Consider the following 27,948-nt stretch of genomic DNA (forward strand, 5'->3'; position numbering starts at 1 on the left):
ATAGTGTGTGGATGCATGTAGGTCTGATAAAGGCTATTTTTAGTCATTCTAAATCTTTCTTCCTAGCTCTCCATTTCTGGGCTGTTCCGTGGGCTGGATCTCCAGCTCCTGCAGCCCATGTCTCTGTCTCTAATGCACTCTCAGCCTCCGCTCTCCAACGACTCCTCCATCAATCTGGAGCCGATGGAGATCTCCGCCTACAAGCTCAAGCTGTGCTAGAGTGGTGTTGCACCAGAACCGGGCTCTCCGTGTGGACCCTCGGAACCTGTGCTAAAGCAGAGAACCACAGCTGGATGAGCAGAGGACTCTTTCGGAGATCGTTTATCCAGACTTAACGTATCTGAATCAACACAAAGGCGCTAACTATACCCTCAAAATTGGGGGGAAACAACTTGAGGAGGAGAGCGTTCCAGCCAAAGTCATATTTGGTAGCCGGTCCGGGTGCTGAGATAAGAATGTCCATGATTGTTTTTTTAAAATCAGGTTTTAGTAGGCAGAACACTAATTGATCAACATCTTTTTATTCCAGCAGTGCTGACCGTTGTTTTCAGCTTGTCGTATTGTTTTTTCCCCTTTTGTCTTTGGCTGGAACCGCTGACCGTTTCACAATCTTTTTATCATTCTGTCATCCCTGCACTTTGTACTGTATGTAAATATCTCAAAAGCTACATTCACAACTGGATCTATACAAAATTGTGGGACTCAGTGCAATATGTGAAGCTTCTCTTGCTGTTTTATTTCTCCATTTTATTTGTTTTCTACTCCTAACGCCCCAGAAGCTAGCTACGCTTGAATCTGTGTCATTGTCGTTTTGAGCTCACGCAGTTCTATTTCTTTATCTCGACTGTGGACGGTTCTGTCTACGCTCGGCGGCCACTTGTTTTTTTTCTATGAATGTCAATCACCATGCTCGGCCTGCGAAGGCTGTCAGTGCTGTAACAGACGCGGCATTTACAGCTCTTTCTTTCAGGGCGGCTCGCAACACTTCGCTGACAGCAGAAGACATCCACGACCCAGCAGCGGTCAGGTCTTCAGATAGCTCCTTCATTGTTTTTGTTTTTTTAATAGGTTATTGCTCAAATCGCATGATGAGAGCTGACTCAGTGTATTCGCTTGATATACCTTATCACAATATTTTCAGGTAAAGGTACCAGTGTGGGTAGCAACGGGTTCCCGTGGTCAAATTTAGCCAATTTCCCACATGAAAATGCGTTTAGGCCTTATCTCGCTGTAGAAAACCCATCTGTAATGTGTAGCAGAGCCATCTCAGTCTTTGTCTGTCACCTCGGTTTGCTCGATTCTGATCATTTTGAACATGAAAATGCAGTCTGTCAACCTATCGTGTCGTCTTGTGTCTCGCCTCTCCTATCCTGTCTGTCTGACACAGGAAAATCTGTACTGTCTCTGATTTAAATTACAGAAAAATATTCTCACTTCTCTGACTTTCAACTCCTCGCCTGATTATCTCTTTGTACGCCCACGTCCCTTTACATCAGTCAGACCATCAGCCGTCTTCTCCAGCTAATCAAGTTCCAGAAAAGCATCCTATCAGGAAGATAATTCCTCTCAGGAGGAACTCCGAGTATGGAGTGCCAAACGTCTGTCCGATTGCTTTGGAACAGATTCTGGCGCGTTTGCTATTCCAGAATGTTCTCCCTTCTGTAATTCGGTCTCGTCTGATTCAAATTTCACTGACATGCTTGTTTTTCCTGTGCATACGCTTTCCGATCTGACAGATATCTTTGTTAATGTCTTTCATTTCTGTTGTGTGTTCTGAGATGGAAAAGATTTACTGTTTTCATTTTCTTTCTTAAGAAATTAAAGTGAATTGAGAGGTTTGAGCTTAATTTTTTTTTTCTGTTTTGGTTTCCTATTGAGAGTGTTCATAAAAATGACTCGTACAAGCAAATACAAAGACATTAAAGTGGAGGTTTATTAAAGATCACACATGATAAAAAAGGAATTCTTGGTTGTTGTGCACATTTTGAAGTGATATTTCGCATTTGTTTCCCTTTGTTGCCAGAAGCTTAATTGTTGTGCTCTGAATCTCAGACAGGGGGCAATAGGGAGTCGTCTGCCATTTAATGTGGCTTGAGCGGGAGAGAGGCGTGGGGTGTGAAATGTTGAGTTCAGTTAACAAAAGCTCACAAGAGATGTTGCTTTTTATATCTAAACATCCTCCATGATAGCTGGGATATCGGGTACTGATTTACCAGAGAGCTGGAAATTCCACCATCTTCTCACTAAGCTGACAGGTCTACTGAAATCACACTGGCTTTGTTTTTTTTGTTTGTATATATTTTTTTTAGATGCCCTTTCATGCTCAGTTGAGACCAGATTCGGTTCCCTCCACAGCAGATGGGTTTGTGTGCTAAAAGGGCGACTTGCTCTCTGAGCCTAGGCGTTTGAGAAAGGCCATTCTTCTTAATAAGTCTGAGGGCTGAGACGGCAATAAAACTCAATTTCGCCGCTGAGGATTTCAATAAAATGAGAGAGGCGCTGATAGAGATTGAGACGTTTTTGAGGAATTAGTTGGCATAAAAATGAAAATGCTGTCATTTATACTCACTCTCATGTTGTTTAAAACCCGTGAGAAGAATTTCAAAGCTGCAGTTTTCCTATACAATGAACAAGTACAGTAACCATGGACTGCCGAGCTGTGAAAATGTCCAAAAAGCTCCAGAAAGTAGTTCACGACTCCTCCGCTGTATTCTAAACCATTCTAAGAGAAACAGAATGAAATTTAAGATATTATAACCACTGAAAATTATGTTCTCTGCCTTAGTTCTTGACACAAAAATAATTAATGTAAATGATTGGTTCTTGCATGTCTCGTTACCAAACACAATTTTTGCAAATGTGAAAGTGAAAAGGATATTCGAGAGGATTTTTCGGCAAGGCCTATTCACATTAACGATAACTAATGATATATAGTGTCCGCACAAATGCACGATAATGTTCTTTTATTAAAGTGCGTGCAGTAGATATGCCTTTTAAAGGGCTGTTCACACCAAGAACGATAATTATATATTACCCACGCCTGCTGTGGTTTTGTCGTCTGCGGCTTTAAAGCACTAGTTTGGATTCTGATTGGCTCTCAATGTTTCCATTCATCAGCTGGAAAAAAAAAATGTTCTGAAAATGATTCCAATTATATCGTTTCTTTGTCTTGTTATTGCAGTTACACAAATATAATATGGTTTCAGAAGACTTGGAAAACAGCACACAAGTAACATGGAGCAGTTTTATGATGCTTTGTTATTTTTGGAGCTTTGTTAAAAACATCTTATGCGCTCAATAAGAATTAAAAACACAGGCTTGGAACTGAGTTTTCACTGCAATAAGATCAAATCAAATTTGTGAGTAAATAATACTCTATTATAAAATAATAAGTAATAAGCTTATGACAGAATAAAGCTGAACTCAATAGCAACTCATCTCGTTGAAGTGTTGACTAAACATACTCACACCAACTCCACAATTCCTTATATTTGGCTTCAGATGCAAGTCGAGCTTCAGTTCAAACAATCCAGCATCACCTTGGTTCTGAATGTCAGCAGAACTTTTTTTTTTTTATCTTTGAAGGGCATGTTGAGCCTTTCCTCAAAGAACATAGCAAACACATTACATCACGCTAAATTCAGCCTAATAGAATCATTTCAAAAGAACAGAAATAGTGCCTCGTCTCGCAGGAACTAAAAGATCTGTGCCTCTCGTTCAGCCCATGAACGAGACTGATAAAACCTTTTAAGTGATTGTGGAACATCTAACATCTGCAGGTTTTCTGCAACACTAGAAGTAAAAATACAAAATTGCAAACTGATTGCAGTACTGATTCTTGTACTATTAGTCAAAGACGTGCTTGTTACATTAGCGGTTGGATGGCAAATCAATGGGAGTGAGCTGAGCATGGTGGAAATATATATTTCCAATATTCCCTTTAGAAGAGCAGTGACGATGAGAAACAACATGACATCACTCTCACGAGTAGCTGGACCATCCATATTTCTGTCTTATTGCTCAATTAGTATGTATGTAGCAGCCTCAGCCTCACTTATAATGCCAAGTAGGCAGAAGCTTCTAGCGCAGAATATGAGATCCTGTCCCTCTCAGCTGAACTAATTACGGAAAGCATTTTAAAAGTGCCATTTCCATAAACTAGATCTCTCCTCCCTCTTAAGGGAGTTGGAATGAAAAACAGTCCATGTAAGTTTTTCTCTGCCTTCATGGAAACATGAAAAGTGTAGGCCATCCTATAAAGTACATATGAAATATTGATGATCCTGCACTGCAGACTTTGTAGTGAAGTGCATAATGTGTGTGTTATTAATTTAGATTAATGGTGCGTGTCTCTGTGTGAGTTATGGCAAATTGGCATCAATAAAAAAAAACCTTCCAACAGATATTCAAGTACTTTTAAATGGCATCAAATATCAATGCAACAGATGTTTGTAATTAATTTAATGACTGCAGTATTGGCAGCAGTGACACACGTTAAATGCTTTAATGTAATGCTGAAAGATCTGTTAAAATGAACCATTCTTTTGATGATTACAAAAGAAGATATTTTGAAGAATATGGGTAACCAACAGTTGATGGGCCCAATTGACTTTCATAGTATGGAAAAAATAAATATTATGGAAGTCAACAGTTTGGTGTGTTGTTTGATCAACTGTTCATCAACCTGTCAACATCAACTGTTTGGTCACCCACATTCTTTAAAATATCTTCTTTTGTGTTCAGTAGAAGAAAGAAATTCATACAGGGTTGGAAAAACAATGTAAATTATGACAGAATTACATTTTTTGGGTGAACTAGGCCTTTAAGTAGTAAACAGTTAAATAAAAATGAGCTATTTTACCCATTTTTGAGTGTGTTTTTATTCTTAATAGAGTATTGCATCATTAGCTAAGCAGCATGCAATAGTCAACTATTTTAATTAATTATGAGTTTGGATTTCTTTGTGGCTGCTTATAAAAGAGCTCTCCAAATCTGTCATTTATGAGGTTCTCCATCGGTAAACAAGCTGCCTAAGAAGGTAGGATACTAGCTTTCTGGATCAGTTGAATTGTAGGGTTTGTAGTGCAATTGTATTTCTGTCCGACTCAAATGTCACATGTATGAAAGAGCCCAGCAAGAGCTCCTCAAATAGGAGTTGAATTCATGTCTCAGGGCTGACATTGACCCTTTGAGAAATATATATATATATGACACATTTCCTCTTGAAGCCCCTCTGCTAGGGCAGACGAGTTTTGAAGTGAAAGTCTGGTGTGAAAATCAATAAAATAACCTCTGGGACAAAGTTTCTTTTTGTTCAAACACTAATATTGAAAACCCACTATGAATATCCACTGAGCCATTTGAGAAAGAACAAGCTAATTAGCTCAGAGAAAAAAACAAACATAAATGATCTATAAAAATAAAATTAAAATAAAGTACTGTAAAATAAAGTTACGGCAAAACTTTTGATATAACAAAAAAAATCATAGTATGGGATGTTTGTCAAGTTTTTTTTTTTTTTGATCGAGAGCTCCTCATATCCACCAAAGATGGTGCTGTATCTAGCTTGACTGACAGATAAGATCTCTGCACATCGAGCCGTTTCAGTTCAGCATTTCGATCGTTTGTATGTCTATGATTCCCACTGTTCTGAATCCGTGCCGGAGGCTCTTAGTAGGCAGAGGGTTGTGTGTGTTATCTAATTCCATGATGTTATGGTTCACTCTGCTTATGTTGTTGCAACATTTCTATTGCAACAGAAATTATGCAGTTAAATCATCCCTGATCGAATCAGCGGAAATGTCCCGGAGCTGCCTTTGACTAGCAGAGAGAGCAGAATGCTGACTTTATTGTCAGGATACAAGGACTTATCGCACAAATGATGCCAATGGCGAATGTAAGTAACAGAAAGTGCAAGAAGTTTTGTGCATAAAACATTCCAAACTTTTAATAAAAAGATGACTGGAACAAATTACAGCCCTTTTCGTGTTACAAAGTCTGCTCAAAGTTTACTCAAACCCTGCACGCTCACAACAAACACATCAACGCGCTGTGGCACGCAAAGAAAAACACACCCACTTATGTTATTGATCCTCTTTAGTGGTTGGAATCTCAGGGCATTAGAGTCAGACCACCGGGACAAATAAAAGTGAAAATAAAGGGAATCATTCAGCACAGCGGAGACGTCATAGGTTTAATGACATTCGGGTCAAACCGCCACGGCAACATTATAGCTCATATATAGCGTTGTCTCACACACACACACACACACACACACACACACACACACACACACACACACACACACACACACACACACACACACACACACACACACACACACACACACACACACACACACACACACACACTCACACACACACACACACACACACACACACACACCTCGCAGTGGATCTATAAGTCTAAGTAGTGCAGACTAGTTCTGTGTCCCAGTACGAGAAAGACAGATATACAAAAAATGCCCAACATGGGGCATTAAAGGGCACTCTGAGTCCGTATAAAGGCAGTCTTTTCGCTGTGATACTCCAGCTCTTCGCTTTCAGACTCAGAGTTCATCGCAGTATCCTCGTCCCCCCACACAGTGGGGATTCCCCGGTACGACACTTTACCCCGGCTAAGTCCAAACCCAAAGCCCACTCGAATCCCCCCTCCGCTTGTGTCCGTCACCGGCAGTTTGGTCCTCCGACAGAACGGGGTGCTGGCTGCTCCGGAGTGCAACTGAAGCAGCACGAAAACGGCTGCGAAAGTGGCCAGGATGAAGGCACAGCTGAGCACTGCCACCAGCGCCGGCAGTCTCGAGGACAGCCCAGGTTCACGCAAGGATTCCTCCGAGCTCGGATCCACCTCGTGCTGGAGCACAGGAATGCTGGGGGATTTCCGCTGCACCTGGTTCTGATGCAAGCAAGAAGTGACCGTTAAGTGACTGTGGGGGGGACAGGAAAGACATTCGTTCTCCCCAGACCCGAAGCACGTCAGACAGGCCGGGTGGCAGGGCAGGCACGCTTGTACGGTAGAGTGCTCCACCCAGTTGTCCAGCGACAAGTTAAGCACCTGCAGCCCATAGCTGAAGCCGGGAGGACAGGACTTCACACAGCCTTGCAAGAAAAGCAAGAAACCCGTGCTGCATTCTGGAAAACAGAGATCAGAAGAACGCTTAATCGCAGATGTTACGAATCTGTAAAAAACACGAAATAGCATTTTAAACATATTTTACTTCTGTAATGTGACAATTTTGTGAGAAACAAAAAGGATTGTGGGCTATGATATTGGTTAATATTATTTTTGCCCCACTCATGTCAGCAGAAGAGAAATGGTTGTTTCAGAGGTTGTGATTAAAGTGAATATGGAAATAAACATTTTGGTAACACTTTACATTAGTTACCATTAGTTAAAGGTGCAATGTGTGATTTTTAGCAGCATCTAGTGGTGAGGTTACGAATTGCAACCAACAAAAGTTACGGTGGCCGACAGGAAAATATGTCATCGTCTGAGACGGCAGAGAGTAGCCAGTTCAGCAATGAGGTTTCTTTACAAGTATAAATTAATAAATTATGTCTACTTAATTATTCAGTGAAACTATGTTATTGCGAATATTATTGTTACTTGTTCATCATTGTGTCGGTGTTTTATTCGCTGAACTAAGCTTGCTTCCTTACACGAAGAGCAACATATAGTAACGAAATGTGTTTGTCCGTTTAGGGCTACTGTAGAAACATGTCGGCACGTTTCAATGTAAGGGGATCCGCGGTGTATGTAGATAGAAACTGCTCATTCTAAGGTAATACAAATATAACGGTTCATTAAGTAAGGTCTTTATACACCACTGAAAACTTCTTTTTCAAGGCAGTGACGAAACACGATCTGTAGCGCTGTTTGTTCGCTGTCGGCTACGGTAGAAACATGACAACACAATATGTCGACCTTCATAGAAGGGGGTGCCCGCGGTTATGGAGATATAAATGTCTCATTCTAAGGTAATAAAAACATAACGGTTCATTATGCAAGGTCTTTATACACCACTGAAAACAAAGTTATGGATCTTATATTGCATTTCTGTCAATAGATCCTATAAATATCACACAATGCACCTTTAATGCAATAGGTATCATTAACTTTTTTTTGTTTTTTGTTAATAATTTAGGGCATACCAGCTACACCAGCCATATTCATAGTAAGAGTGAACAAACAACACACACACACACACACACACACACACACACACACACACACACACACACACACACACACACACACACACACACACACACACACACACACACACACACACACACACGCTAGTATATGTAGAAATTAACATCAATGCTATACATTGTATGAAAAATGGAGTGTTCACTGTTAATTCATGTTAAATATTATGCTGACCTTATTGTAAAGTGTTACCACATGTGTTGTATAAAGAATAACATAAACCAAAGAATAACCTAACACAAGTACATGATTGCAAATTTTTCTAGCTATGCAATTTTAACATCACACAGAGATCTGAAATGTGTCAGAAAGCAAATAGCGGCCATTTAGGTAACTTGTCAGCTCAACTACTGCCAAGGTGGCAATTAACTACAGTTAAACTGTCAACCTATTTATAGCTAGTTTCCTGGTCAAAAACAGTGAAGCAGAAATTTAAAGGAATTTACTTTGCACCCTTTAGTATTATGATTTGTTCCCACTAAAGAAGACACAGTAAGTACATACTACGGTCTGCATACTTTCAATACATTAGCTAAACATTCACGTCAGTATTTCATATGTTTTTGGAATAAGACCAGGTACATTTAATAAAGTCAATAGGGTCAATTTATACTGTGCTCAATTTTTTTGTCCTAATAGGACAATTTATTGACCTTGTAAAATTCAGTAGTAGCTACCTGCAGTCAGAGTGAGAACACCTTATTAAAAATGAGTGAACTAACTTTTTAGCAAAGTTTGTCCTTGAGTACTCTGCATTACTGCAGGCACAATATGAGGACATGATGGAGAAATCCATCATCAAGTCTGCTCAGCAACTTTAAATAATACAATATTCGTTTAACAAATTTAAGGTTTGTTTATTGCCCTCTGAAGGTTGAGAAGGTACGACTTCTTTAATAATGCACAGTTTATTTAATTTAAAGCTCTCTGGCATCACTCTGAAATGCAATATTTATACTCATAAACGTATATTAATATTCATAAGCAAAATGGGTAGTCATACTGAGAAATATAAACATTTATATATGACAGGTTTTTGCCAAGGGAATTACTGTGTTTGTGTGTAAATATTTCCTTCTGGTCATGAATATCTTTCCCTATAAAAGCTTGTCTATTAAGGGTTGTGTATGTTTATTTGAATGCCCTTTGGTCCAGGGCATGTGTCTTACCAATGCAGATCTGCTGGGTGTCAAAGGTTTTGCAGCTGTTGTTTGAAGGCCGGGTGTAATCGGAAATGGACGGATCTGTTGCACTAGAGCCGGTGCCATATAAGATGAGTGTGAACTGAGAAAGAACACCTGTGGAAAAGACCTTGAACTTTAAAGACGCTGTGACCGTCAACAAAAACCCAAATAGAATTCACACAGCACAAAAATCCTTTTCTCAATCAGTGTTTTTTTTGGTCTTGTTTTGCAGTAAAGGTAATTAAATAGCCTTAAAATAAGATCAATACATTTAAGAAGCAATTTATGTAAGATTCAGAGAATCTATCTTGAATTAAGTTTATGTTTTCTTATCCCACTGGCAAATTGTTTTTTTCTTTCAAGCATAATTAAAACAAAATTTATGAGATTTATTTTTAACACAAGAAAAAGCTATTTGCCAGTGGGGTAAGAAAACTAAACTTAATTCAAGATTTATACTCTGAAATGTGTTTTATCTTCTTCCCCACCATTTTCCTTTGTCACATAATTTTATCTAGTTTTAAAGGATGTTTGAAGTAAAAAAAACAAGACAAAAATACTGATTATAAAAAAGCTTATTGCAGTACCATAGTCATTAAGTCCAGCCACATTCTCGATCTCCAGGGTCCATTCTCCTCGAGGGTCCTCGTCCCAGGAGTGCGTGGTCATGAACGCCCAGTCGTTGAAGCCTTCGGCTGAGTTATCCTGAGGCCTGAAGACAAACAGAAGACAAAGAAGATCTCTATGTGTGTGCAAGTCTATCTGAGAAAGTGTCAATAAGATGAATTGAGTATTTACAATACAAATAATTATGTTTTTATGGAGATAATGGTGTGAATTGTGTTTGTATGTGGCCAGAAAAGTGTGTAAATGTGTTTTCTTGGGCATCAGATGTATTTTTTTAATAGAGCTGATGAGTTGATTTAGAGTCTATGCATGCTACGGTTCATTGATTAGACACTACCATTCAAAAGTATTTTATTCCGCAAGGATATATTAAATTCATAAAAAAGTAAAGACTTTTATGTTAAAAAATATTTCTATGTAAACAATCATGTTGTTTTGAACTTTCTAAAAAAGGTTTAAAACATTTATTAGTTTTCAACAATTAACATTTTTCTTGAGAAATATCAATAAATTGGAGTGATTTTTTAAGGATCATGTGACACTGAAGATTGAAGTAATGCTGAAAATTCAGCAAAAAAAAAAAAAAAAAAAAAAAAAAAAGGTTATTTGAGATTAATAATATTGCACAATATTACTGAAGGGTTGGGGTCAGAATCCCTTGTCTCATAATGTAAGCACTCAAAAGGATATATAGATATATATTGATCTATATATCCTTTTGAGTGCTTACATTATTTCTATAAAATTACTAATCAAGTATAAGCATGTTTATATAATCATTTCTATATTCAATGAGTGATTCACATATATTGTTAACCATATGTTGTTGTCAGCATTTTTACTAGTTTCTTTCTAAGTGCATTCCTATTAGCTGTGACTAATCTTTATGGCCCTGCACGAGGATCCTGAGAACTGGCTCTTTGTGTTGGGGAAAACAGGTAATAAGATAATAAAAGAGGTTAAGTCTAAGAAAGACCCTCATCAGATGACCCTATGTCTGTTTTCTGCTGACCAAGTTAAGGGTATAGGGGTCATTCACTACGTCACTTGCGTGACCTGATTCACAGAGTTGTACTTCTTTATGTGTATTTTAATAATGAATAAAGTGAACATTATCTGTTTTTCTTCCTGAGGAGGGAAGGTTTTATTAGTATGTTTTGGGTAGTCTGTCCTGATAATGGTTAGCTCAGGCCCACTTCAACCTTGGAGGAACGGCTATTCCTTCCTTTCGGCTTTGTGTGTGCGTTATATGCCTTGTACAGGTCTCGTGAGATGCCACAGCAGACCCCGAGACGCCTTTCTACGACCTCCAGGGTCACATACTGTACGGATTAAATCTCGAATTCTGATGACAACTATCTTTTTTAAATGATTTACCCTCTTGTTTATCTATATGTATGGAATTGTTTAGACTTTATGTTCTCTTAGCCAATCAGAAGTTGTCAACATGTATGGACTGATGTAATTGACGCCCTTGGAAAGGGTATAACTGGTGTGAGATTTTGTGTAAGGTAGAGTCTCTGGCCTGCGACCTCCTCGTGAGACTTCAAAGCCTGGCTCTACCGATGAAACTGCAAATTATTCTTCAGTAAATTTTTATCTATTTGATTGAACCTCACATCTTCTTTCATCATATCTGCTCCTGGGTCTTATACTGTTAACCCCCTAACATTACTGTTTTGATGTATTATTACGATCAAATAAATGCAGCCTTAGTGAACATAAAAGACTTCTTTCAAATCTTCCCAACCCTAAACTTTTGAACTTCAGTGTATGCAAATGTATATATGCAAATAGCGTGTCTGAGTGTGTTTACCGTGCAGCCAGTAGCGTGGAACGAGTTCCCAGTGGGCTGATGAGGTGAACAGCCAGGTTTCCTCTGTGGTTATAGGAGAGGGTGAGTCTGGCCTGCACGTGCTCCAAAGAGCTCACAAAGTCCTGCTGCCCAGAGCAGGCCTCTACACTTCTGCTAAAGATCAGGTGGTTTCTTATGTCCCTACAACACAGAAGAATCTGGAATTATACTCCATTCTCACAAGCAACTGTATAATGAATATAATATAATCTAGTATTCCTGTCCTTAAAAGGTGACCTCTGTCTCCCCAGGTAGCAAGCATAAGTGGGCATTACCTATCTGGTGTATTGATGTATTGCCTGTGCTGCATGAGGCTCGGTCATTACCTGGGCTCGGTCAGCATATTGATGACACACTTGTGCTGCGGCCCAATGCTGGTCCAGTTCTGGGCCCAAGTGACCATGGCACTTGCATCCAGCAGACCGTAGCCGTAAGAATGGCTCACTGCCACACAGAGAGAGACAGAGAAATGGAAAAAGTAGCAAGGTCAGACATGTCCAACGAATAAATAAATGCAGCTCTAATTGATTGGTCACGTGAATTGTCATCTACCTAATCGGCCCACACCATTGGTCCTCCAGTCGTTGGTTATTAGGTGGGCAGGACGTGAGGTTCTTACTACGAGATGCTGCATGTCTCTCCAGGTCAGGTTCATGCTGGATGTCGTACAAAAAAAATCAAAAGCGATATGAGCATTACATGGCAGCAGGGCCACAGATTTTTATATTCAAAAGATAATTTGCACATAATTATCCTCTTGGATGTGACAGGATGTATTTTTGAAAGACACATAACTAAAACTTTTCTTTTACCCGAGTCACAGAAAATTGTATATGGAAATATTCCATCCTGGGGCCATGCATCATTTTGCAATTAAACAGCCGACGAGGCCCTTTTTCCCCTTACTTTAAAACCCAGAATTGTATTCCCTGAAAATGCAGCAATATCAGATTCAATTTATAACTGTATTTCCTTGGTTCACGACTCCAGCTTATTAGTTTGTCGGCTGTAGCTCTACATGGTGGAAACAAGCGGCTTTGGGACTCGTGCCTCCCATGGGCAAGGTTGAAAAGCCCTGTTATTTCTCAACAGGGTATTTCAGGGTAAACCACGTCTGTGATTGGATAAGGCATTGACAAAAATAACTGCATGACAAGCCATTTCCACCCAAATTAAATGGATTTAGCGAAAAGATACGCCATAGGACAGAATAAAAAAATCCTGCTCTGGCATTCATATATTTTTCAGGGTGATTTATGAAGAAGGTGATCCAATTCATAAGCTTTCAATATTTTTGACCTCACAATAAATGACTTAAAGGGCAAATTCATGACGCATGCACAATTTATGAACCAAAAGACACAGCACAGATACAGCGATTTACAGATGTTAGACTAATGAAATTCTCATGTTGTACATTTACATTGCACAGATATTGAAGAGATACCCCTTTTTATATGGATGAAGTGCCAGTGCTGGAAAACATGCCAGACCCTTTAAACATACTGGACTCAAACCAGGAATCTGAAAATTAATGGACAGGGGGAAGAATGTCCTCACCACTCAAAGGTTTCATAAACATCAACAGTACGGCTAGACTTCAGCAAAGCACCACTAGATCATTCCTATTATAAACAATAAATTACAATAGAAGCTTTGAGAGGCGCATTCATTTGGCAGACACCCCAATCCTGCTTTTCTTTCTTTCTTTATATATATATATATATATATTAGGGATGTGCATCTCCATGACTGAGGCCGATGCGATACACATCTCGATGCATAGCCAACGATACGATACATTAAAGATGCATATAAGCAGATACTGATGCGATGTATCTGTCATTCAACGAACAATCAATGTCATTCAATGTCATTCAACGAACGAAATGACTCGAAAAAAGATTTGTTCATCTTGATGAATGAGTTCGAACAGGAACACAAACGTGCATCACAGAACAGAGCAAGGCGAGCATTTGTGCTTATAAAACTTAAAGTTTTTTATTTATTTTTGAAATGGCCGATCGTTTCGCAAGATAAGACCCTTATTCATCGTCTGGTATCGTTTAAAGCCCTTTGAACAGGGTCCGAAATTAACTTTTTGGCTCACCTGCCACGGGGACTGGTAGATGAAAAAATTCACCAGCCAAGCATATTTTTTACCGGCCAAAATAATAAACAGCCTTTTTGTGTCACATATACATTCATTTCAGTACATTTAATTGAGATAAGTATTATGTTGAATGAATAAAAGTACATAGAAGTCAAATCAGAGCAACAAATAGTAAGACATGGAAGATGTGAGCATGGAACTAGTGCTCAATTTGAAGGTTTTGTAAAACTATCAGATACTTTACCGAAAGTAAACATTTTTACCGATTACCGTTTGTTTGCTGCATGGTTAAAAAAAACAGTATATAGCCTATATTTGTTAAATCATGGGGTGCGTCGACACGCGCAACCACACGCGCCTAAAGACATATTTCGCTGAGCAAGCACAATGAAGCAAGCGAAAAGAAGTAGCTACTGTGTTGGACCATTTCGACAGAAAGGGCGACGAAGTTACTTGCAAAATATGCTACGTGGTATTAAAATAGCAGTAGGCCTAGTGCAAGTACAATGCAATATCACTGGCGAAGCAAGCATCCACAAGCAAATGAAAGGCGCTTTCCGAAGTTGGCCAGTCTAGCGAGACGTTATCTCTGTATTCCCCGGGACATCTGTGCCATCGGAGACCCAGACTCACCCCACATCATGTAGACATGTTGCTTTTTTAAGTAAAAACTGGACAAGCTGTGGATTGAGGTAGGCCTGCTATTTTTATTTGACGAAAAAACGTAGTCTGATGAAAAAAAAGCTGTTTTTTCAAAACTGATTCAGTGTTTTCTTTTTGTCATCTTAATTTGTTAATTATTTAAGTAAAAAAAAAATATTTAGTGTTGGTCTATTTTTGGTGTGAAGAATGTTCACACACGCTTCTTGAGGCACACACACACACAAGGTCTCTCCCTCTCTGCAGTGCGCGCTACACGGTTTGGAGCACAGTATGAGCGCGCTCTTACTCGCTCGCTCTAGATTTTAACTAATTTGCGGGCATCAGGCAGCCGCTATCAATATGCGGGAGACTCCCGGAACTTCCGCAAGACTTTGGATGTCTGGAACATTCACCTGCCAGTGTGGCGGATAGCCAATTGAGATTTACTCGCCAAACGGAAAATATACCCGCATTTGGCGCTTGACGGGTGTTAATTTCGGACCCTGCCTTTGAAGCTGCACTGAAACTGTCATTTGGTCCTTGAAACGTTTGTGTCCTATTGAAGTCCATTATATGGAGAAAAAGCCTATAATGTTTTCATCAAAAACCTTAATTTCTTTTCGACTGAAGAAAGAAAAACATGTACATCTTGGATGACATGGGGGTGAGTAAATTATCAGCAAAAGTTTTTTTTAAGAGTGAACTAATCCTTTAACGTTATCTAACTAGCTATTTATAACTTATAGAAAGAGTGCAACGTTATAAAGTTACATGTATTGCAAAATACATAATGATTTGAGGACCAAGTTTGTAGTCAAAGTATCGGCAGGCCATAGTCAATGTAAAGCATATTGTTGATGTTTCGTCACTATTAGTGAATGTTCCATAACTGTTTATAATCCGCCGTCATCGGTGGTCCTGCTTACTAGCCTGCGCGTTCACGGCAGGCTCCGCTGTGGGGGAGGAGCTGTGGGGGGAGGGTTGTAGCGCAGCAGAGAGCAAGGGGGTTGGACCTGTAAGTTGTGCTTCTTCAAATTTTCAGGCTAAGTCAACATTTTCTCAAAACTCCCTACTGCAGCTTTAACAGTGAAAAAAATGTAAGGATGCTAACAATGAATAAATGTTTCATAACTTGCCAGCAGGCTAATGTGATTTCAGCAGGCAGGCTAACTCCGTGAGCAGAAAGCAGGTGGTATTTTAACATTAACAATAATAAATAAATAAACAACTTTTCACAAACGGGTCTTTCATAACTGTATGAAAAACAAAATACTGTATGAAAATGTAAAAAATATATATATATGAAAAACATTTACATTTATTAATTTAGCAGACACTTTTATCCAAAGCGATATACAAATCTTAATATTATTTCACAATATTGTCGTTTTACGTTTTTTTTTTTTCTTTATCAAATAAATGCAGCCTGGGTGGATATAAGAGACTTCTTTCAAAAACAAAAACCTCTTAATGACCCCAAATCTATTTATGTATACACACAATTTACATTTTACATAATATATTTTTTAATGTTTGTTATATTACAAATTAAAATGCAAAATTACTTCTGAGACAGGTTCAAAGATCCCCTGGCCAAGCACTGGCTCAGGCACAAACACATTTCAGTGGAAAATGAGTATGACTGCTTTTCTTACACACAGACGTTCAAAAGTCACCAACAGCGCGACATCACAAAGACTTCTGCAAGATGAAAAGAGCAGAGTTGTGACAGAAAGAGAATAGAAATCTAGGACCTTAGAAAATATTTCACCAAAAACATCCCTGTCTCTTTCATTGTGGGGCAAGCACAATCAAAGCTAGCACCAGCGGGGTTTACAGCCCTGAACAGCAGGGGCCGAACTCACACATAAACAAACACTGTGTACGAACTGGGAGCCCCGAGACTCCACCACACACAAAAAAGACGAAGGAACCCGACGCTAGTGTGAGACGTGAAATCCATGTCTCATTACCGCCTCACAGCATACAGGATTAAATACTCTGCAGGATCTTTTAATTGAGCATGATGACTTGATGTTGTATAGGGGCCTTGAGGTCAGTCGGCCCTGAACGAGGAGTGAAGATTGGCAGCCATCACACGTCTCTTTCCATCTCTCTGTCTTTATTTTGGATGAGCAATGTCAAGTCAATGTCAGAGTGTGTCGGAGGGCTGAAGATGATGTGCATGGGGTAATGAAGTCTAACCGATGAGGGGGAATGATGGACTGGAGTGGGTAGAACATGTGTGTGTATGTCTGTCGATAGAGACAAGTGTCATCACTCACTTGGCCTCCAGAGCGAGAGCGATGATTCCAGCTGCCAGGGGAGCCGAGGCGGACGTGCCCGTGTGCGAATCTGTGCACTTCTTCCTCAGGTCCGTCGTCACCTGTACAAACAAAGTTAGATGGAAAGGTCAGACGTGTTATTGGCCAGTTATCAGAAAGGACATAGGTTGTAGCTATATATGAGGTGTTGGTGTGGGCGTCTATCAGCCAGAGGCGCCTGTCTAAGTGCCTGACAACAATGCAAGTCCGAGAGGGAAGAAAAAACCTCATTCACTGCTGCTTCTGTGATGAGATGTGTGACAGCTTGGGAGACTTAATAAGCTGGCACCTCACACCTGAGGGTTTGGGGTTTTAATCATGCCGTAGGAAACATGGGAACATGTATGATTGACAACGGTCAGGATGAGAGGAAGTCCAGCCCGAGGCTACAGAACCATCAGAGCATACACAGGTGAGTACCTGCCAGACACCCACACATACTCGTTCTTTATCATAGTTTTATTTGTCTCTGTCTCTTTCAGTCTGATTTAAACATGTACAGACACATAGGCATATAAAATCCCACCCCACTGCTGTCGGCAAGATTGCGTCGATTTTTAAATTGAATCTGTTATTGCCTTTGTCATCCTAATGGGACAGGGGGTCTCAGAAGAGGGAGAGGGGGAGCTATCGCAGTCAAACATACTGGGACAGACTTGACATCAAGCAAACAAACACTCTAAAGCCACCCGAAACATCTCAGATGAGCTTCAGTGAGCTGGCAGAGATAGACCTGCCTGGAGAGTCTGAAATCACTTTCACAGGAATGAGCATATCAGAGATTCAAACAGAGTTCGGATGACTACCCACAGCACAAGAAATCATATTTTCCCCTCAATGTGAGTTTGAATTGAACTGAATTAAATTGGTCAAAAAGACCCAAGTTATCAGTTTGAATATCCACGAACAAAATTCTTGCCAAGATTTTGCTAGATATATAAAATTAAGGAACATTAAAAAAAATTCAATTATTTTAAAACACTATTTATTTGTCCATTAAAAATATCTAAAATGTGTCATATTTTCAGTTAGCTCTTTTGATCAGATCTTACAATCAGTGACTTAAACAGATCATTCCAATTACAATGAACAAATCATTCACAAATTATGAATCACTGAATCAAGTCTTTGAATTAATGATTAACCGCATCATTCAAATTCCAGTGAACAAATCATTCGATCATAAATCAACAAATCAGATCTTTGAGTCAATGACCCAAACAGATCATTCCGAATCATTCATAAATCAGATGGCTCATACTAATTTAAGTGAACAAATCATTCATAAATCATGAATCAGTGTATCAAATCTTTGAGTTAACGACTTAACTATATCATTTCAAATTCAGTGAACAAATCAATCATTAACCAATGAATCAACCAAGTAACTGAATATATCAGTTGATGCAAATGAACAGCACACATATGTAAGAACCAAAGAAAAGCTAGGGGAATGTCAACATGTTTCAGTGAATAACAACTTGCCTATTGCTCCTCACACAACTGCTATTTTATGACTTCAGAAGACTTAAAATATTACACAAGCTATATGGAGCACTTTTATGGAGATTGATATCCCCAGACCTCATACACTTTTATTAAATAGAAAAGAGTGACTAGGGAATTCTTCAAAACAACATGAGTTTGAGTATTTGACAGATTTTTCTGAAAATACTTCTAAATTTAGCAGGAAACACTGCCACAGTGCAAACTAATAGCAAGAATACTCCAGATGATCCAAAGGACCATCAAGATGACTTTTAGAACTTCTTTTTATAGGCGTCTTTTGACCTAATTAACTTGCCCTAATTAAAAAGCCTGCTCAGACACTTGCAAATACAGCTTCTGCAGATAAAACGAAGGTATTTAACTGAAAACGAGAAAAAAAAAACTTGCAAATAAGATCCAAAGATTCTGCAATGCAGCATATTTGGTATTCAAAAATTGCTGTCTCTGTCTTTTGCTTTTTCACTTGGTCTAATTTCTCTGCACTTTCTTTCTTTGCTGCTTTTTCAGACACTCTTTTCTCATTTCCATTCTTGGAGGACACGCTGGGGACAGAAAAGCAGATGTGTACAGCATGCAGCAGCAGCACCTCTGATGGGGAAGTTTTCAGACGCTTCTCTAAAGTGATTTTTTGCCTCCTTAGGGCATGGCGTTCTTGAGCTCTTTTTCATATAGCCCACAGGAAATCACAGCAGCAGATGTGGAAATCATTTCACCGCCTGACACTTCATCTTCACAGCACGCTGAATGGGGCGGCACTCCATCACTCACTTTCCCCATGTACAGTCGTGACGTGGCCATTTAAACCATGTGGAATATTTGGCACACACGAGCTGTTTGCTCTGACATTTACAGTTCTGCTGAGAATGGCAGTATTTGTGTGAAGAAATTAAGGTTTGTCTGTGTGCTGTTAATGTGTGAATGCTACAATGTGAATTTATTCTATATATGGTGCCTTTAATGAGACGTGGTTGTGGCAAAGTGTATATGTGTTTCACATGATCCTTCAGAACCAGCAGCCATATCACCCTGTAGCCCAAGACTAATTGCCCACTAAAGCTAAGCAGGGTTGAGCCTGGTCAGTACCTGAATGGGACACCTTCTAGGAAAACCAGGTTGCTGCTGGAAGAGGTGTTCGTGAAGCCAACAGGGGGTGCTCACCCTGTGGTCAGTGTGGGTCCTAATGCCCCAGTATAGGGATGGGGACACTATACTGTAATAAGCACCGTCCTTCGGTTGAGATGTTAAACCGAGATCCTGACTCTCTGTGGTAATAAAAACTCCAAAGGCAAAGAGTAGGGGTGAGACCCCGGAGTCCTGGACAAAGTCCCTCTATTGGCCTTCCTCAATCATGGCCTCCTAGTAATAATCCCCATGCTTTCAATTGGCTCTATCACTCTCTCTCCTCTCCACCTATCTGGTGTGTGGTGAGCGCACTGGTGCTGTTGTACTGTGGCTGCCGTCGTATCATCCAAGTGGATGCTGCACACTGGTTTAGGGGAGACCCCCTGATATGATTGTAAAGCGCTTTGAGTGTACAACCGTACATAGTAAAGCGCTATACAAATGCCTCATTTCTAATTTCAGAAATCATTCTTATACGCCTATTTGCAGCACAAGAAATATTTCTTATTATCAGCTTTGAAATAAGTGCTGCTTAATTTATAAAAAAATAATATTTTTGTCAAGATTCTTTGATGAACAGAAAGCTCATAAGAATAGCATTTATTTGAATATTACATTATATATTTGTTTTATAAACTGAAAAATTGCCATGTTCATGCTTAAAACAAAAAATATTTAAATGTAATATTCATAACTATTAAATTATAAAAACTCTCAAAAATTATTTATACATCTATATATATAATATAAAAATAGAAGATTTTCTGTGAGAAGATGCAGTGTTTAGTATGTGTTTCTGTATGAAAATACAAACAATAATGTGTTTACTATATGACTCTATTTGACAATTACTATTTGTTTGCACATACTGTATGAATGTGAGTGTTAAACACATACAATCTGTTTCTCGTTGAGGTTTCCGCTGCTGTAGGTGGTGGCAAGGGTTGAGGAACAGGCCTCGCTGTACCACGGCACATTGCCATACTGCGTGGTGCTGCTGATAGAGAGCGTGTAGATACTGTTGGTGTATCCATCACAGTTGCAGCTGTCCCGCTCTCGCCCTCCGTTACCCGATGCCCACATGAAGATGGAGCCCAGTCCACCTCGACCCTAAAACAGATGCACTCAACCTGGTCATTCACTCTTTCCAATGTGTAGTTCATTCAAAAGCTTGCCATTTTTGTTCATGTTTTCAAATAAAGTCTCTATTACTCGCCAAGGCTACACTTATTTGATGAAAAATGCAGTAAAAACAACACTTTTGTGAAATATTATAATTTATGCAAATCTGACAACGCTGAATTTTCAGCATCATTACTCCAGTATTCAGTCACATGAACCTTCTGAAATCATTTTAATATGCTGGTTTGATGCTAACGGAAACATTTCTTTTTTTTACTGTCACTCATCAATTGAATGTGTCCTTGCTGAATAAAAGTATTAATTTCTTTAAAAAATTAAAAATCTCTTCCTGACCCTAAACTTTTGAACAGTAGCGTAAATAGAGACAGACACCTGCTGTCTAAATGTATTATAGTCTCATCCCACAGTCTGTTCACATAATTGGCACGCGGCAACTGAAGACTGCCAGTTCCAATCTGATTGGCCGGCCTTTTGAGACTTGGTGCACAAGTTGTTACTGCCGGAAAACAACTGCTGGGCTGATAGAAACATTCTAAGGTAGAACTAATCACAGGATTTGCGAGATCTGTGGCATCAAATCTTTAAAAAATATAAGTGGGCGATTCTTGGCCGTAATAAGCTGCTGATAGTCTTTATGCAAATCAAATGTCTGGCTATGTGAGACAAATGTATTTATGAATCAAACATCTGTGTAGTGCCCATTAATGTCTGTGCGTAAAGGCCTCATCTCTATTACAAAGGCCCACAAAAATCCAATTGAACGAGCCAATTATGGCTGTCATGATTAATTTAAAACCAATACTGTGACCTCTGAAATCTGCTTTATTTAATGCTTTAGTAATATTGGCTGGACAACTGACAAAGCTCCACTTTTCTTTTCTCATATATTAAGTCTCCTCTCGCGCTGCAGTCAAGCACGTCGGCAGAATTTGATTAAAGTTTCTGTTCTATCTTCTGCAGTCCATATGGGTAATGTTTACAGCTGACTGACTCAGGATTATTGTGGCAATAAATGGGTTGTTTGTTTGTTTGTTTATTTGAGATGCCGCAATTGGGTTCAAAATATTCAGAGGCACAATTCTAAGAATGAAAAAATTGGGGATAAAAAAACTGTAGTGCAGAGAAATAAAATGCGAGTCGCTGCGCTGAGGCAGATGTTTATATGATGCGTAATTTGAGTAAATTACTAGAGGGGGAAATCAGTTTTAAACTCCACCAAAATTAACAGCAGTCAAACTCATTCTGCACGGCTGTTTCATAGTTCCATTATTCTCACAGGCGAAACAAAAGATTCAATCTTTTTGTAGCGCTCCGACAAAAGCTTGTCTGTGATTACCAAGGAAACGTTCGGGATGAAACGGAAGCGGCACTCGCAGTGGGCAGTCGTCCTAAAAAGGTCAGATTCTTTGCCTGTCAAACACGACGCTATATTCTCGCTGCATCGAATCTCATCATTTCTGCAGAGCGAGACAAAGGCAAGTGGTTTGGATTTCATTCCATTTAATATATTTTACTAAATTACTTCGAAGATAACGCAAGCTTTCTAAATGGCTGTCAGAATGCGTCAACACACTCACGGGGGTTGAAGATGTGCAAATTTTCATTGACGCTGCCGTGAAATTCTGTCTAAAGAGATTCTGAGCATATGCTTTAAAACACTTGATAGCACAAGGTTTATAAAAGGTAATGGAATAAACATAATATTGTAATGAACAAACAAGATCTAGACTTACACATCTGGCTCAAGTATCTCTTTCAATAGTTTTTTTTCACTTGTTTTATCATCAACCGGGGAAAATCACAAATTGGTTAGAAAAGTAATAGCGCTCAGTAATAGCCTCTTCTCTGTAAGCTGCACGATTTGAGGCATCATTCCTGTCGGTAGCACAAATGGTGCGTGATGACTTACCCGCTGAAATTTAGGGGTTTGCTTATATCCATAACCGTACATACACTACTGTTCAAAAGTTTGGTGTCTGAAATACATCTTTTGAAAGATAATAATACTTTTATAGGAAAGACATATTAAATTGATCAAAAGTGACAGTAAAGACATTGCAAAGACTATGATACAAAAGATTTCTATTTCAAATAAAGTTTCAAATGTTCTTTTGAACTTTCTTATTCACTAAAAATCTTGAAAAAATGTATCATGATTTCTACCAAATTATTAAACCGCACAATTTCAACATTGATAATAATGAGAAATGATTCTTGAGCATCAAATCAGCATATCAGAATGTTTTCACAGGAATACATTCTACAATATATTAAAATAGAAAACAGTTTTTTGAAATTGTAATAGTATTTCACGATAATACAATTTTACTGTATTTTTAATCAAATAAATGCAGCCTCGGTGAGCATGAGAGACTTCTTTCAGAAACATTTAAAAAGTCTTAATGGCAAACAGTAGTGTTTGCCTTAAAAAACACTACAAAGCAGTAGAAAAATGGGAAAAGACACTGCCAAAAGAATAGGCGAAAGGCACAATACAGCCTAATTTTCAAATCATGGATAAAACAAATTGATTTTCATATTCATAGTGCAGTGCAACGTTGTGTATGCTGAAATTCTATCAAGGTATAAACTCACAAGGGATAAGGGTATGTGTGGCACACAAGAAAGAATTAACATATCAAAAACGAAAACAGAAAACAAATGCTCATCTCCTGCCAAGATCACAGAAATCTCCCTAAATAAAGTATTCTCTTTAGTAATCTCTACGTTTGTGTTTCTACAATCCTTCTCAATTCTCTCTCCGTAAATGCATTTAAACAGGCGATGACATCTTCAACAGCTCATCCCGTCCAGCCCAGTTCCTGTGTCGGTGGTGCTGATGGAAGCCGATGGCAGCTGTGACACATTTAGCTGATCTAAAATCTGCTTGGCTGACCTGACATGAGCATTCATGCTGACATTGACTTGAGGCGACACTGCGAATAGAAGTCATTCATTTTCAATGAGATTTGGTGATTTCTAGTGACATGAGCGATTTGTATGCGTGTCCAGTGATTCAACAAAGTTGAGAAAAAATTTAATTTATGCAAATGAGCATCAAAGTGTTTCCTATCAGATAGTTGAGAGGACTTGTTTCTGCCCACATGCAGATATAAAAAAATAGATAAGACAGAAAAATTCAGCATTTATAATGTATTACGCACTGATATACAAATGCTTTTTAGCAGGAAGGAATTATTGTAAAAATAAAAATAAATCTTTCTGTTATCAGCAATACATCTCATTTGTAATCAGATTTTCAAAAGCTATGGCCAGTTACGCAATCCACCAACAACGATAAGGCTTACAGTGGCAGAAACGCCAACTAACAACCAACAGTACTATGACTAGGTGACCTCCAGTGGTAAAATCTGACCTCGGTGACCCCCTGCAGGAAAGCTTCTTTGGCCAGTTTGGCAGGTCCATCCACTGTCTTCCCATCATCCTCTGGGCCCCAGCTGGCACTGTAAATGTGGATGTGCTGGGAGTTCAAGCTCAGAGATTGAGCCTCCACAACATCTGTTACCTCTCCGTCCAACATCCGCACACCTGCATGCAGAACAGAGGCGGACAGAAAGCACGTTAATGTAGAAACCAGATAGAAGGGAAAAATGGGTTTTGTAAAAATGTACTGTCTGTAAATTTGATGGATATTTGGAAAAGAGAATGAAAAGCAAATGGGGAAGTTGCACAAGTTTCCAGAAAAATGTCTTTATTGGCACTGAAAGTGAATATGCTGTATAAAGACAAAACCACAGTCAACCAGAATATTTTTGGATTTGACTGAGGTTTTTAAACTTTCTGATGCCAAGGACCCACAAATATGATGATTCACTTGTGAGGAACCCCTTAAAAAAATATTATAATAATACTAAATACAAAATAAATACATAAATATTGCGAGAAAGAAATGTAATAATAAAAAATAACAAAAATAAGTGTTATATTATATAAAAAAAATGTTTTTATACAATCAATTTCACTGCAAAATGTTAATTAAGTTAAAAGATTTTTTTGAACATTTTATTTTCAAAAGTCTGACTTCTTTAGTCTGAGATTATTTGCTTGTTGCAGTGTCGTGTCCTGCTAGAACATGATGTAAGAAGGGAGAGAGCATCTAATTAATAAGAATGATTCTGTGGCTATTTATTTGATTAATAATAATCCTAGCAACAGGATTCAGACACTTCACGCACCCCCACACATGGCCCAGCGGCCAATTAGAGTTCAGCAACATCTGCTCTCTTTATACACACACACACACGGGCAGACTTACCCTCTTTTTACAAAGATACACACACAATAACACAGAAATTACATGCAGGCTCAGGCAATGCCCCCAATGCCATAATCACCCTCATCTAGATGGAAAAATATTTTCCTACAAAGACTATTAAAACAAGAGATGGAATTTGTGTGTGCCTGCAGCGATGTCTGGCCCTCAATGTGACCAGAATAGCCAAGATATTTCAAAGATTTCACCTTAATAGATGTGTTTTATAATTGAAAGATAAAGCGTTTTAGATTAGTCCAGAGAAGCGTGATGACAGATGCACAAAGGGCAGTTTTAATGCATGACCTCTTTGATTGATCCTATTACCATATGCAAAAGTCTAAGGCCAATCATTCGGATTCTTCACTCACCTCCAATTTTGGCATTGTAGGCCACACCCACTCCACAGACACCATTGTTTGCTGCGGCCGCCACCTCTCCGGCACAACGTGTCCCGTGTCTAGAGAGACAAAGAGAGAGTTTGCACTGGTGAACAGTGTGGCATTGGCAGGGTTCACATCCAGGTCACATTCAGTCAACTCAATTCAAATTCAGTCCACGTTTGTACAGAAATTCCCGGGGCGCTGTCAACACAACGGAGAGGCAGCTCTCAGGGCACCCAAATACAGATGCATTATCTTTATCCTTTAATTAAAATCTAATTAGATCCTTGCAGGTGACAACAACTACAATAAATAAATAAATAAATGGCTGTCACTTGTGTCTGAATCGTCCCTACAGTACTGCAGACAAATCTCAGCAGCTCTGTGTCATGGTGGGGATGAACTTCACTGTTTAAAGAATAGCAGCTGGCTTTGGGTTTTGTATGTGCACTGCAAGAGCTATTCTCTCCATTCATCTGCGTCCTATTGGAGCTCATTGTTTCGTCGAGACAAAGCAGAGAAGAGGACGATAGAGACCCCAGAGTAGGACTGGAGAGCCTATGAGACTGCAGATGTTTTTGAAACGGCAACATCTCTTTACCAGAGCCTTCACTACATTTGCCATTTTACACAAAAACGGAGACAAAAAGCACACAAGAACAAGACATAAAAACAACATAAAAACGACACAAAAGAATACGCTTCATACTCTTGGCTTCTAAGCACTCAGCCATTGTTGCTATCAAAAAAAAATGCAGCAAATGCAATAATAAATGTATATAAAAAAACATTCAAACTAAATTATATTTATTCATATTTATCATAGATAATGATATTTTAGTATTTCTTAAAACAAAGCATGTAAAATGCCAAAGGGTACACCCAGGAACACTTTAAGTGATAATACAAGCACATCCCAAATCAAGTCAAATAAAAGGAATAAAATAAAATAAAATCTGTCTCATTATACTCACATGTCATAACAAATGTAGAAGGTACAAAAATGGGTGATTTCTTTAAGTGTGTAAAGCTCAGGTAGGCAATAATAGATTCTAATTAGGGCACTGGACGTATTGCATTTCATCAAATCAATAATTGCTGAGGATGGAGGTGTCCATATGCAGGTTGTTAAGATCCGTTTCTGATTACTGAGCAAATACATGACATGATAACACTCTCAGCCTTCCACAAAACCTGCTGTATACAAGTAATTGAAAACGAACTGTAATTGTGTCTAAGTATTCTCCAGGGCATGTGGAATTACAGTATATACCTTCCGGGTGAAGTCCTTTATCATATAGAGAAGAAATCGAGTCATTCGGTACATCCATCAGGATCTATCTCTCTCAAACTGTGAATGAGATTTTGACAACTATTTTATGCCAACAAGCATGTTAACTGGTTAACCTGCCAAGCAAGCAGTTAAATGTGTCCCTTTCCTCACAATAGATATAATGCAGACACATTTATCCAAGCTCATATGAAGGGCAACAGCCCTGAATTTCAACAACAAATACCTTCCGTGCCGAGGGTGTAAAGCCTTCGTTTGCAATAATCATCATTTTCCACCTTTTGTCTTGTGTGCGGTGACAGGTACTGTATTATGATGAATAGTGGATAGCAGGGAACAACTCATGAATAAACAATACAGTTTTTAAATCAGCTTGTTTAGGATGTTGTTTGCAGCTATAATGTATTGCATAAGGGAACGGTAAAAGAGATTTTATGCACATCTTTTATATGAAGATGTTACTCCATTTTGAGGAAGGCTTCGAATGGCCAACTAGTCAGGTAGAAGTACGGTAAACTAGAGTGTTCAGTACACTCTGTGTTAACTTTAACTGTTAAGGTGCGGCTACATTAGTGTAATTCTGACAAAATTTCACGAGCAAAAAAAGTTCAATTGTCTATTGTCAATAGTGCAAATATGTACGAAGCATACCTCACACAGAAGTCACTTTCAAACCAAGCAACTTTCTGTTGGTCAAAATTGGTGAATTCGCATAACCAACTGAACCAGATGCAAATTCTGTGTTGGGAAATCTTTGGTTACACTTAATTTCGAGTCTACTTTAGACATTCTACTATAACTATAAGTAACTTTGCAATTACATGTCAACTAACCCTCATTAATTTGCAACTACATGCCAAATAACTCTTATTAGAGTATTAGTAGACTGTTAGGTTTGGGTTACAGTGAGTAGAATAATTTGACGTACTTGCAAAGTCACTTATAGTCAGTAGAGTGTCTGTTGAGGGACGAACAAAATAAAGTGTTAGCAGATTTTAAACAGGCAGTCAACTAATACTCTAATGACTGGTAGTTGACATGTAGTTGCAAAGTTAAGGTTGACAATTAAAATTAAGTGTTACCATGTATGTTGCCCTCACACGAAATTCCAGTTTGTGCCAATTTTAATTGTACAGAGACCCTAAAGGGACATGGAGATGGAAAAAAATATGTGATGGGAGAAAGATTTATATTTCAATGCTTTTGAGTTCTTCCACAAATGTTTTAAATTCCCCTAAGAAACTCAGTGC

At 38.8% G+C, this 27,948-nt stretch overlaps 2 protein-coding genes across 8 annotated transcripts in view; one reads left to right on the top strand and one right to left on the bottom strand.

The window, feature by feature from the left end:
- man2a2 (mannosidase, alpha, class 2A, member 2) overlaps positions 1–1,959 on the top strand; it is a 29,004-nt gene extending 27,045 nt beyond the window's left edge. For all 6 annotated transcript variants that reach the window (XM_077210190.1, XM_077210192.1, XM_077210194.1 and 3 more), the window contains one exon: positions 67–1,959. In XM_077210190.1, the coding sequence (XP_077066305.1) occupies positions 67–219 (153 nt within the window). In that variant the 3' untranslated portion in view covers positions 220–1,959. The remainder of the gene's footprint in view (positions 1–66) is intronic.
- A 3,961-nt stretch (positions 1,960–5,920) lies between these two features.
- The window catches only part of furinb (furin (paired basic amino acid cleaving enzyme) b), a 109,317-nt gene continuing 87,289 nt past the window's right edge, over positions 5,921–27,948 (bottom strand). For both annotated transcript variants that reach the window (XM_077210327.1, XM_077210326.1), the window contains 10 exons: positions 25,396–25,484; positions 24,128–24,300; positions 20,506–20,718; positions 16,939–17,039; positions 12,451–12,554; positions 12,225–12,342; positions 11,860–12,039; positions 10,004–10,128; positions 9,402–9,530; positions 5,921–7,151 (listed from right to left, as the gene is read on the bottom strand). In XM_077210327.1, the coding sequence (XP_077066442.1) occupies positions 6,499–7,151; positions 9,402–9,530; positions 10,004–10,128; positions 11,860–12,039; positions 12,225–12,342; positions 12,451–12,554; positions 16,939–17,039; positions 20,506–20,718; positions 24,128–24,300; positions 25,396–25,484 (1,885 nt within the window). In that variant the 3' untranslated portion in view covers positions 5,921–6,498. The remainder of the gene's footprint in view (positions 7,152–9,401; positions 9,531–10,003; positions 10,129–11,859; positions 12,040–12,224; positions 12,343–12,450; positions 12,555–16,938; positions 17,040–20,505; positions 20,719–24,127; positions 24,301–25,395; positions 25,485–27,948) is intronic.

The sequence above is a fragment of the Siphateles boraxobius genome, unplaced genomic scaffold (assembly GCF_051911475.1).
Source record: "Siphateles boraxobius isolate OS27281-9 unplaced genomic scaffold, OSU_SipBor_1 65, whole genome shotgun sequence".
In the NCBI taxonomy this organism is placed as follows: Eukaryota; Metazoa; Chordata; class Actinopteri; order Cypriniformes; family Leuciscidae; genus Siphateles; species Siphateles boraxobius.